Raw genomic sequence first — 12,820 nt, forward strand, 5'->3', positions numbered from 1 at the left:
TATAATATGCTCTATATGACTGCCATTTTGTCGGGAACACATTTCAATGCGTGTCTGCTGAAGAACTATAAAGAAGAAATATAAAGAAATACATGTTAGAACCATATATGTATGGAATGTATTATGTCTCCTATGTATGGAGACTTATAGGACACCCTATATAAAAATGCAGTTAAGGGTATATTTGCCTTATGTGAAAAGGTTAATAATGATTACATTCATACTGGATTTGAAAGCCATTTTCCATCACCAAAGCATAGCTAAACAAACACTGTACAAAAGAAGTGGAAATAACTGCCTTGATGTTGGTTTTGTATGCTGAAGTATTGAAGTTTGGGATTTAAATGATAACCATATTGATTTATTGGAACCAGAAGTGACCAACTCAACACTTACTGAAAACTGATGACAAAGCTAAGAAACACTATTGCATTAAACAGCACCTGCTAATGTCAGTGTGGGATTTATGGTAGGAACAATAGAAGGAAAGGAGATGTATAGAGTCTGTTTTTATTCATTTGTGTACAGGACCATGGGTGTTTCATAATTCTTTTGAGATAATCTGGCCTTCATCGAGGCCACACCTGCAGCTGTTCTCTTGCATCAACATGTTGGACAAAAGTCAAATGAATCCCATGGCTATCAAACACATCAGTGTGTTGGAAAGGATATTGGCTCCACGCCATGTCGGAAATAAACATTTCCCACCAGGCCAGCATGGAGCACAGCAGGTTAGAGAACAGGCCAATTAGAGGCCACTTCCTGTTCTGAGTGACCTGACAGGACCTGGAAGCAACAACAACAGGAGGCCTGGATATTGTTGGTCTTTAAATGTCCAGTCACACGGAGACCAAGAGGGGACAGCTTGAGGAATGGACGAGAGTAGAGCTGCACTTATTGATTATTTTCTTCAATTCGATTTGATTAAATTATTATCTGGATAGGCAAAAACAAATGGTAAAAATTATAAGAAGACATGTCTGAAAATGACAACCTTTTTCTTTTATTCCAGAACCAGCTGACACAACAACAACAAAAAATATGAAAGTAAACAGATATATAAAAATATCGATATACAAATAACAACAACATTAAATACAATATAAAAGTATATATAACAATTCGTATTGATATAGACAAAAACAAACAAGTTAAATGACATCTACAAACAGTGCTGCAGTCTTCAATACATTTGTATCCAACTTACTAACGACTTAAGATGGAACTAACATACAGCTTTGTGTTGATCCTGGCATCATGTGCATCACAATAAGCATCCGTGTGAAACACAACAGTGGAACCAATGTTTAGCGACAGTGAAATTTAGGAAATGAAGCTTTGATTCAGGAAAATTGTACGCAAATATTTTTAGAAAAATTTTTTGTCTTCAATTAATCAATTGATCATTTCAGTTCTAGTCTGCAGGCAGTGTATATATAATGACATTACATAATTAAGCCTAATTTATATAAAAGTGCATAAAAGTATAAATACAAATATAGATATAAACAACAAACAAGTCAAATTAGTTTTTACTGGTCACGTGACCTGTGACATCTGAAGCTTCATTTGACATAAATACCATGTGACTGGTTCAAACGATAATTCAATGGTAACAGTTCGCGCTTCACTGCTAATAAATCTGTATGGTTGATTTGATGAGAACATAAATGAACAAAACAACAAAAGAAATATGTGAATAAATTAATGTATAATTACCTCCACCAGGAGGTATTGTGATCGCTTTGCTTTGTGTGCGTGTTTGTTAGCAAGATAACTCAAAAAGCTATGGATGGATTTTCATGAAATTTTCAGGAAATGTTGATACTGGCACAAGGAAGAAATTATTAAATTTTGGTGGTGATTGGGGGTGGGGTGGGGGGGCATGGGGGGGCCCCACTGATTGGCCTTGGCAGAGGTCTGCGCTCTCCGAGTGCTTTTCTTGTTTGTCCATGTGCATGTTACCACACAGCTCACACCTAGTTTTCCTTTGTTCCTTCCATTTGTTTCTCACCTGGCCAGGCATGGAGGTTGGCACTGGTTCTGTTACTTTCACATACATCTCACACATACAGCTCCACTCATACGGCACCTCACATTCACACTGATGATACAGATGGATCACTTGCACCTTTTGTTTGTTTGCCTCATTATTTCTGGTATTGGTCATTTAAAATAAAAATTTTATTAAATTGTTAAGGGTGTGTTTGGTCCTCTTTTGTTATAGTCTTGAGCCAGGCCATGATATAACACAAAATTATTTAGTTGAAATAACTGAAAACTTAAAGTCATAATAAATGAAAATATTTTAATTGATTTAATGAACACTTCAATTTAACTGTTACTTGTACAGATAAAGTACAGATAATCCAAAGTTTTAAGTTCTAAAACCTTTGACTTTTAAGTTTTTCAACTCAAAAATTTTGTGGCAATATATTAGATTTATTTATTTATTTATTTGATTAATTAATTTTGTTCTACTACCTTGTTAGAGCCCTACCAACGATTGCTGAGGTCAAAGAATATTAGTTCTCCAGAGTCAACTTATTTCACAGTATAAAGAATTCTGTTACAACTTAGGCCAAAACATATGCAACAATCAATAAAACTCACACTACAGTTATAATGGCAGATATGAGACATAAGTGTACTTTATTTTTTCCCCATACTACCCTTTGGTTATTATTCATATGAATCCTCTCATTCTTACCCACTCTTCCCATGCATGATGTATAAAATTCACTAAGATTTTAGATTTCAGATTCAAGGTTTTTATATAGATTGTTTATTTATTCTTTAATGTATCTTATTTTTTTCTCTTTGCTGTGAGTATTCTACTCTGTACCGTCCTGCTGATACAAAAAGCAAATTTCCCCATGTGTGACAATCAAGACATTATCTTATCTTTAATTTAATCATCCCAGTAAAGCATTGTTAGTGGGACAAATTGCATAATAATAATAACAATATCGTTTTTGGCTGGAATGCTAAAAAATAAAATAAAATAAAATAAAATAGGTTTAATGGTAGTTAAAGATTACTTTTTATTCAATATTCCAGAACTGATTTGGGAATAAATAATGCACAGCTGCACTTTCAAACCGTAATCTGGAATGCACAAAAGACATTTACTGGAGGCCCTATTTGTAGCTTACATTTTACATTTTAAAAAATTACATAACTAAGAAAACAAGATAAGAACAAAGATTTTAATGCAATAGACAAGAAAACAAAATTGTCAGGTGGGGATACAAATCCTCAAAAAAATAATACTTCTTTTTGATTCCATCATGCTGTGGGTACTTTTTACATAGCTCTCTAAACACAAATGCATATCATGTCCGTAAAAGTAAATAGGTCAAGCAAAAATCTGAACGTATGAAATGCGGTGGAGTCATGGTCGTAATGAACAACGCTCGTGCGTAAATGTTTCTTTGGTGTTTGTACATCCTCTTTGAATGTAACCTGCTTATTTCAACTTTTATACTGATTGATAATTTAGAAGTTTTGTTCATTGAGAATACGGCTGTGCTTTTTTCTTTGCATGACGTGAGTAACGAATTAATGTGCTTGCGTAAAGCTTAACAGAAGTCCAAGAGCTGTTATTTCACTGATGAAAGGAGGGGCAGGGTTTTATGATGCTTGCAGTAGGGTTTGGGAACGGAAGAATAAAAAGGGGCGCGCCTCTCCTTTCCAAATCGCTCTATTCCCCTCGTCGTCTTCGCTCTGAGCCTGTGCGTAATGGTAGAGAAGAAAAAGAAAATGAACTCTCTGGTGAAGTGGGCGCTCATTCTTCTGGTCCTGTTTTCGGTGATTCTTAACATTGTCCTGATCGGAATCCACTCCAGCAGGACCCCCAAATGTGCGGCAAAGCGCGTCCATCCCTTGCAAGGAAAACATGACGAACGCAGCACCATATTCGCGGACCTGACCCGGGACGAGTATCTGCAGGTCCAACAGTACATGCTGAAGCAGAAAGACTTGGATATATCCACCAAGCAGACCACCGAGCCGTCGCAGAATTTCTTATTCTTAATAGACCTGTCTCTGCCGAAGAAAGCGGAGGCTCTGGCTTATCTGGAAGGAAAAGGATCCAAGCCAAAGAGAGAAGCGACCGTGGTTGTGTTTTACGGCGCCCGGGGCTACATCAAGGAATACGTGGTGGGACCTCTGCCTAATCCAACGACCCACACAGATGTCACCGTGAAAAGGTACAAGAAGGAGCTGCCTATCAACGCGCGCACCGTCACCATTGGGGAGTACGTCTTACTCTTCAAGTTCCTCACAGATGAGGTGTTCTCTAAGCTACCCACGCTGCTGAAGGAAAGCTTCGATGTGGATGAGAACAAAAACATAAATGCGTTCGAGCAGATGCCCCGCGGAGTCCGGACCGGGGAGAGAAGAACCTGGATCTCCTTCTTCAGGGACATGAGTGGCATGTACATCCACCCTGTGGGCTTCGAGGTGCAGGTGAACCACGAGAGCGTCAACGTGTCTGACTGGAGAGTGGAGCGGCTGTTTTATAACGGACAGTATTTCGACACCGTGGAAGAATTGAAGGAGAAGTACAAACTGGGATTTGTGAAGAAGATTGTTTACCAAGAGTCTCCTGATTACGGCTCCTTGAAACCGAAGCACAAGCCTCTGCAGATCGGTCCGCAGCTGTTTTACGCAGAGGGAAAGCGCTACAGTGTGCGCAAAAACCACGTTCTGTACATGGACTGGAGCTTCGCCTTCGGACTCAGCGCTCAAACAGGCATGAGGGTGTTTGATGTTCGACACAAGAACCAGAGGATCCTGTACGAGCTGAGCGTGCAGGAGGCCATGTCCGTGTACGGCTCTGCGACCCCGGGGATGATGATGACCAAGTTTCTGGACTCGAGCATCGGGATCGGACGCTTCGCGCACGAACTGGTCCGCGGTGTGGATTGCCCCCACGAGGCTACGTACGTGGACACACACCGTTACATAGACGTGGCAGGACCGGTCAAGTTTCGGAATTCAATCTGCATCTTTGAGCATAACATGGGCCAGCCGCTGCGGAGGCACTTCGCCGACTTTTTCCACAACAGTTACGGGGGGATGGTGAACAGCGCACTGGTGTTCAGGACCATCACGGCCATAGGGAACTACGATTACATGTGGGATTTCATCTTCTACCAGAGCGGCTCCGTGGAAGCCAAAGTTCACGCCACCGGCTACATCTCCTCCTCTTACCTGGTGGACGGCAGTCTGAAATACGGCCATCAGGTGGCACAAAACGTCCTGGGCAACATTCACACACACTTCATCAATTTCAAAGTGGACCTGGATGTGTTGGGTGAGTAGAAACAGGGATTATGGGTGCACCAAGGGCAGGGGTGTGTAACCTGTGGCAAGGGGGCCTTTCAGTTGTTCTTCCTGGCATTTCACTTTCTCTAGCTCATTTTCATGTTCCAATTTTGAGAGCCGCAATTCTTTCTGCTGTCAAGATATGAAGGAAGAAATAAAAGTACTTGTACTCTTACCCCCAATACCCACCGTAGGAGGTGATTTTCTATCTACCAAATACCCCCATCAACACCCCACACTCTTGCAAGTTAGGCTTTATGATGTTTTTCAGGTTTTCCTTAGGACATTTAGGCTCAATTTAAACAGAGCAATGCTGAACAATCTTTCTCAGTTGTTTTTTGGTGCATTGCTCCAGCAACTCATATAAAGGAGACTGAATGAAATCTTCCACAAGTTTAGACATTACCAATCAAATCAAGAATCAGATAACTGAACTGAAGGAAATACTTAAACCCTAACCAGTGGCCAACATCAACTGCATTTTCTTCTTTATAAACTGATTAATGGAATTAACAACTAACTAAAGTCAGCCTAGTCTTCATACATGGACTTGTGATGGGTATTTATTCGCTGAAGCCCATTGGCATTGGAGAGCAACTGCATAAAACCGCAATACCCCCAGGACCATGGATATGATCCTGAGCTCTAACCACTTTCTCCATCACTAGAATCCCACAAAACAGATCCCCTGTTGGAATCTGCTGCTACACCTCAGAGAGGACAACACCAGTCACCAAAACATGCCACAAGTTAACACAAATTTACCTCGGAGCCCAAGTCCTAAAACATTAATAATCTTCAAGTCTATAAGATAGAATCAAATGTGATACTCCACCTAAAACTAGAAAACTACAACCAATATCTCCTGGATGAGTCCTCATTTTGTCACAACATGGCTAAGAGGAAGGACAAAAGGGGGAGACCACACAAAACTCTTTTTTGGTGGCACTTTGTATCGGATTCCTTGATTCATTTTTTGCTGATCATGGGACCCATGATGTCCAAAGTTTTATTTGACACACACACCACATGACTGGTTCAAACACTGATTCAATGGTAGCGGTTTACAATTCACTGCTGGTAAATCTCTACGGGCGAACTGATTTTTTTAAACTCTGAAGCATCTTCGTTATGTTTTACAGGTAGAGTGAGTCTGTTAGCTGCCTTGAGGACGGAGACTGTATTTATATAGGGCAGAAATATGAGCTCAAATTTCAAAAGAATTGCAAAACACAGATATTGCTAGGTTGACATTAAACATTTGAAGAATATTGTTATAAATGGTGATGAATCACTTAAGAAAGATTAGATTTCATGAAAAAATCATAGGGAAGTTGACACAAAATTAATTAAGGGTTAATCGGTCAATTTTAAGATAAAACAGTCGCACCAGATGACAAGACCACAGCAACAGGTTTTGTTTATTTTAAAGTGGAAAGTCCTTAATCATCATTAACTTTGACATATATCAGTCCCATGTGGCCTACAGTTCTGATGGAGAGGATTAGTCATCAGAGAATTGTCTCTAAAATGGACAAAAAGGACACTACCCAAACGAAAATCATACATTTTAAACCAACTCTGCTAGATAAATGATCACTACAATTATTTTTGCATCATTTCTTGTGCAGGTGTGAAAAACATATTCCAGACCAAAGACATGGAGTACGTCAACGTATCCCTTCCATGGATGCCGGACCACTACGCCACGGTCCCTCACCTGGTAGAGAAACAACTCAAAACTGAACAGGTTTACTTATTTCACTCTCTTACTTATTTACACATATGATACTGTTCAATAGATAAAGAAAAGGCAGGCTTCTAGTCCATACCTCACACAAATGACGGGGTCAAAATCAACAGAGTTAATTTAGGGCTAAGAGAAGAATATTTATGTATCAGTCTTTCAGCAGCTCAACACAGAATAAAACATTAATTTTTCTGATATTTATCTCTATTGTGTTTTAGAAGTTACAGTTGTAAGACCATCAAATAATTTTTATGTTAAGTGTTTCATGAAGTTTATTGTTCATTAAATTAACCACTTAAGTTAAGTATAACTCAACTAAACCTGGTAAAGTTTTTTCAGTGTTTCAGTTTTTTCATTGTTTTTTTTTTTTTTTTTTTTTTCTTAAATAAATTTCTACCCTGGGCATTTGAAGTTCCATGCACTGTGAACCTTCATTAAATTGGTGGATCCCTTTGACACCTACCTTGTTTGGTACAGACTTTCAGGATTTTCATTACCTCCGCCAAGGAGGTTATGTTTTCGCCAGGGTTTGTTTGTTTGTCTGTCCGTTAGTGTGCAACATAACTCAAAAAGTTATGGACAGATTTTGATGAAATTTTCAAGGTTTGTTGGAAATGGGATAAGGAAGAAATGATTAACTTTTGGGGGTGATCGGGGGTGGGGGGGCCCACGGGGGGGCCCACTGATCAGCCTTGGCGGAGGTCTGCGCTCTCCGAGTGCTTCTAGTTTTGACTCAAACCAGACTTGCCAGATTTGCGGTTCTTTTGCACTGAAAAAGGAAAGAGGAAGTTACACATGGCTGCTATCACCAATAAACAGCAGATAACAACAACAAATAAAATACAGAAGAACTTAAATATGAGTTGAAACAGTCGGTGTCTCTGTCCTGTACAGAGATGCACCATATCCTTAGCCTCATAATTGCATAAGTCATAGTACTGGCCAAATTGTGATATCAGCATAAAATGAAGCAACAGTGTCAACAGAGAAAAACTATGCAGATATCACCATATATAACCATATACAAGAAGACAAGATAACAGATATTTGGCCAAAAATATGATGTAGACAATTATGTTATGAGGGTAACGATATGTAGATAATGTTATTTGTCCACTCCCAAAATAGCATAACAAAATGTACACAGTGTTATCCCTTTGCTTCTACATGGTTGGACCAATACTGTGTTGTGGATCTGCTGTGATCGTTCCACAGGAGGCAGCTCTGCGCTATGACACAAAGACTCCTCGTTACCTCCACATCGCCAGTAACGAGACCAACCATTGGGGTCACCAGCGCTCCTACAGGCTGCAGGTGTTCAGCTTCACCGGGGACCACCTCCCAGAGACCCAGGCTGAGGAGTGCTCCATGTCTTGGGCCAGGTAACACCCAACAACCCCTACACATGTACATGTTAGTAGTTGGAATCATTGATTTTGTGTTTATTATTTGAAGATGAAGTGTAGATATTCACAACAACCAATATAGGGGGTCATCAGCACAGTGTAAAACACAGGTTGAGTGCATTGATCAGTTCATGGGTGATAGGATTCCGGCATCATGCTGAATTTCCATCACCAAGGGAGGCAAATGCAGGATATATATCATGCGTGCAAAAAGATCGGAGCAAGTGCAATATCAAGGGCTCCGACCTGGGCTTTGATTCGCCTCTCACTCTCAACTAATGGCTTTCACTCCTAAGAACTCCAATTATGGCTACTAGCCAATCAGTAGTAGAGAGGGGGTGGGTCTTGTGGAGACAAAGGTAAGATGAGGGGGCTGGGGGGAGATAAGTATTGTGACTTCTCTCTCTCTCTCTCTCTCTCTCTGTCTGTCTGAGGTACACCTGCAGGCACCAATGTAATAGGCTATATATCGCTAAATATTTTAATTTGCCATAGGGAATATCAATATCAATGACCCACCCCACAAATAACGTGACTTTTTTTTTTTGACTAGCCTCAACCCGACCCACACTAGTCTGTAGTATAATCTGAAGTCTGGCTCTGTCAAAAGACATTTTCAAAAACAGTCTTTCACATTTTAAAATGCGTTAATTTTGTTCAAAGTGATTGTAGATATAGTTAATTGTTCAATGTGAATTAAACAGCAGTGAAAAAATGTATTAATATGTAATTAATTAATTATATGTATTAATGTTAGTTTGGCCCCAGTCTCTTTTTTATGGGGAGGTGAAAGCCCAAACCAAGCCTTATTACATCACCGTTGAAAGCTCAGCTCATACTTCCTAATGCAGATCCAGTGGTGGATTAATGAGCAGAGTTGCATTGTATTTGCACAATATTCAAACAAGTAGTTTCCATCTGAAATTGCATGAAAAGGCACTTTAGGTGCTATAATTTTCAACAATGTCTTGGGGGTGCCCCTCCGAACTCCCCTTTACATGATGTGTATTCAGTGTGAGCTGGGTGGTTTAGGGGCTACAAGACCTTAATGCTCAGGGACCAGCGATTTCTTAATTTGCTCCTATGCAGACCAGCGAATTGCTGGATGTAGGCCCACCAATGACCCATTCCTTATGACCTGACCTGAAGAAAAATTTTCAGGCTTGAGATTTTTTTTTTGCAATCACCCTTGCTAATTGCATCATAGCTGAAAAGAAACAATGACAGGACAAGGCTGTTGTGGAAAGTACAGGAAAGTCCTGGAGACACACTGTTTAGACTTGGTGTGGACCTTTCTTTCTGTCTTTGTTGGTAGGAGGTGCTGGGCAGTCTGTGTGTTCAGATTTAATTTCTGTTTTTTATCCCCAAAGGATTATTTTTGCAAACACTTTTTCTACTTATTTATTGCAACTGGGTCACGTAGTACAGAGACATGATTTTTGTTTTCACCTTTAAAGCACTAGATGTCACAAACCAAAGTTGGGGTTGGAGACTGATATCTCACTTTTTATTTGAGAATGAAATTATGGGTTCTTATTTTCACCAAAATTCAATTCAATTTTATAGAGCCCAATATCACAACAAAGTCACCTCACAGGGCTTTACAGAAATTGTTGAATTGATAAAAACAAACAAACAAACAAACAAAAAAACACAATGAAAATAAACACCCAGTCAAGTAATCAGTTAGTAAACAGTTGGTGAAGCAAATGGATCAAATGGACGAAAACTCCTCAACCAGAAAATAATACAACCAAATAATTTGAACCTTCAAAGCTATTGGGGAAGTGGTTTCATCTCTTCAGTTCACTTTATTCAGCTGAAATTAGTTGCTTATCTTCAGCGTTTTGGACATTTTTCAAACAAGAATGGCAATTCTTACAAAGATTAAGAGTTGCATGCAGCAGGAAATGGAAACACCTTTCCCGAACCCCTTTTTTTTTTTCTTTTTTTTTTTTTGGCACAAATTGAAAGTGCGAGTAAAAACAACTGAATTGAAATGCAACTTGTGACTCAGAGACTCTCTGGGGTTTCCCTCCACCCCCTTTTCTCCCTCTGGTTTGTTTGGTCTAGATATAAAGTCGCCGTTACGAAGCAAAAGGACCTGGAGCAAACCAGCAGCAGTTTGTACAGTCAAAACAACATGTGGACTCCAGCTGTCGACTTCAGCAACTTCATAGAAGACAATGAAAACATTGAACATGAGGTACATTGAGATACGTACATTCATTCATTTTGTGAAGCACTTGATCTCTGAGAGCATTGTGGGGGTAATGGAGCATATTTCAGCTACCATCTGCAGTGTTTTCAACTCCTCAGCGAGAAAAGTAGCTATTGGCTGATCGTAAAGTCGCTAGAAGTTGCTAAATGACATCATCACCTAATTTACATAATTGTAAATATGCATGTAATTGTAATGAACAATATAAAAGAGAGAAATAACACTGTGGAACTGAAGAAAGTGGGTATAAAAACACCCTAAATATGTTTAGAACTACTAATGACCGATACTCTGTAAATTCTTGTTTTTTTTTAATGTCACTCCTACTTTATCTGGGCTTGGGGATCAACTAAGGTGACCCAAAAGAGACACCCTGGAGGAGTTACTTAGGTTATTTAATTAATTATTTGTTTGTTTGTTTAGTTTTTAACTTCATTTTCTTCAGTTTGGTTTGGTTTTTAACCTCACAGTCCACTTAAAAGCCTACAAGTCACAGTAAAACATGATCATTTTTAAGCATAACATTTTTAATTTTCAGTCTACATTAACAATCTAAATGGGACGAAAAAGGGACAATAGAGAAAACTGTCAATGTCAATAAGAGTGACTTATATTCAGTGCAGTGATTTGTTTTAGACACAAAATGATACATGCTTTCACATCAGAGTCTTCAAAAGTCTCCAATAGCACCAGAAAATGTTGACAGGTTTGTCTGAAAAATCACTAAATATACTAACAAAGTGCTAGCACACAGACCATGTATTTTTCTGACTGTGACGGAGAAAAACATTTGGTATCATTTAGAAGGAAACGTGTGTGCATTTTAGCATTTGAGTCACTTTTCAAAAGTTGTTAAAAATTTCCAAAGAAATTTTAAAAGCAGCTAAATTTGTTGCTAGGTGTGTTTAGAAAAAAAAAGTTGCCAGGGTAGGCTGAAAAGTTGCTAGATATAGCAGCAAAAGTGTTAAGTTGGTATCAGTGACCATCTGTTGAAGTAGCAAAATACAATCTACAAAATGTATATATCAACTAATGCACGTGTATGTTAAGCTGAAACTGCATAACTGAAGTAGGAATGTAAATGATTTGCTTCATACTGTGTCTTCAGGACCTGGTTGCCTGGGTAACCACCGGTTTCCTCCACATCCCTCATGCTGAGGACATCCCCAACACTGTAACCGTGGGGAATGGAGGGGGGGTTCTGCTGCGGCCCCATAACTACTTTGACGAGGACCCATCCATCCACTCTGCTGATGGGGTGTACTTTGCTCCAGGCAGTGAGGATAGCTGTGAATACAACAGGATGGCCTGTCTGGCTAAAGAGACCTGTAGCCCAGTGCTAGAACCCTTCACCTACAACGGCTTTGATGGTGTCATGAAATTTGAGGAGTGATTTATTATATGCGACATAACTGCTTCAGAGCCCTGAAGATGCCCTTGGACATTTATGTCATTCTCACAAGAAAGTGTTTTTTGAGGTAGCAAATAGTTGTTCCACATGTTTTAAAACAGCACTAAATATTGGAATCCTGCTGATTTACTTTCTGAAAGCAAGAAGACAACATAATCTTCACTCAATTTTCACAAATTCAATATGCTTCTACTTAGACCATTCAGTTGGTTACCACCAGGTCCGTTGCACATAAGTTCAGTCAATGACAAAGTGTTTCCAAAAATGTGTGTAAAATTACACCAACTGCTTGTTTCCATTTCCAGTATTTTCAGTCATTTGTCAAGTTTTTATACCTACCATGATCACAGTTTATTTGCTTCTTTTTGGTAAACCACTGTGAATGAGTCCTCTTACCAGTGTTGGGCAAATTACTTAAAAAAAAAAAAAAAAAAGTAATTAATTATACTTACTAGCTACTTTCCCAAAAAAGTAATTGAATTAGTAACGAAATTTCTCCTTCATAAATGTAATTAGTTACCAAGGAAAGTAATTATTGTGTTACTGTTTTTGAAAAACATTCAAATATGTAAAAGGAAACTGATTTTTGAGCGTCTTTCACAGGCCAGTTGCATAGAGTAGAACAGCAGACAGGTACCTCATACCATAACTGTGGTGAGGCTGGGGTCCACCAGGGCCCGGCTTTTCCACCATAGAAGTAC

General features: G+C 39.1%; 1 protein-coding gene across 1 annotated transcript; it reads left to right on the top strand.

Moving 5' to 3' along the window:
- Nucleotides 1-3,678: 3,678 nt before the first annotated feature.
- LOC115423712 (primary amine oxidase, liver isozyme-like) lies at nt 3,679-12,603 on the top strand. Its single transcript, XM_030140710.1, has 5 exons — nt 3,679-5,320; nt 6,963-7,081; nt 8,297-8,463; nt 10,561-10,693; nt 11,817-12,603. The coding sequence occupies exons 1-5, from the start codon at nt 3,742-3,744 to the stop codon at nt 12,099-12,101; spliced, it is 2,283 nt and encodes a 760-aa protein (XP_029996570.1). The 5' UTR covers nt 3,679-3,741; the 3' UTR covers nt 12,102-12,603.
- Nucleotides 12,604-12,820: the final 217 nt, after the last annotated feature.

The sequence above is a fragment of the Sphaeramia orbicularis genome, chromosome 8 (genome assembly GCF_902148855.1).
Source record: "Sphaeramia orbicularis chromosome 8, fSphaOr1.1, whole genome shotgun sequence".
NCBI lineage: Eukaryota > Metazoa > Chordata > Actinopteri > Kurtiformes > Apogonidae > Sphaeramia > Sphaeramia orbicularis.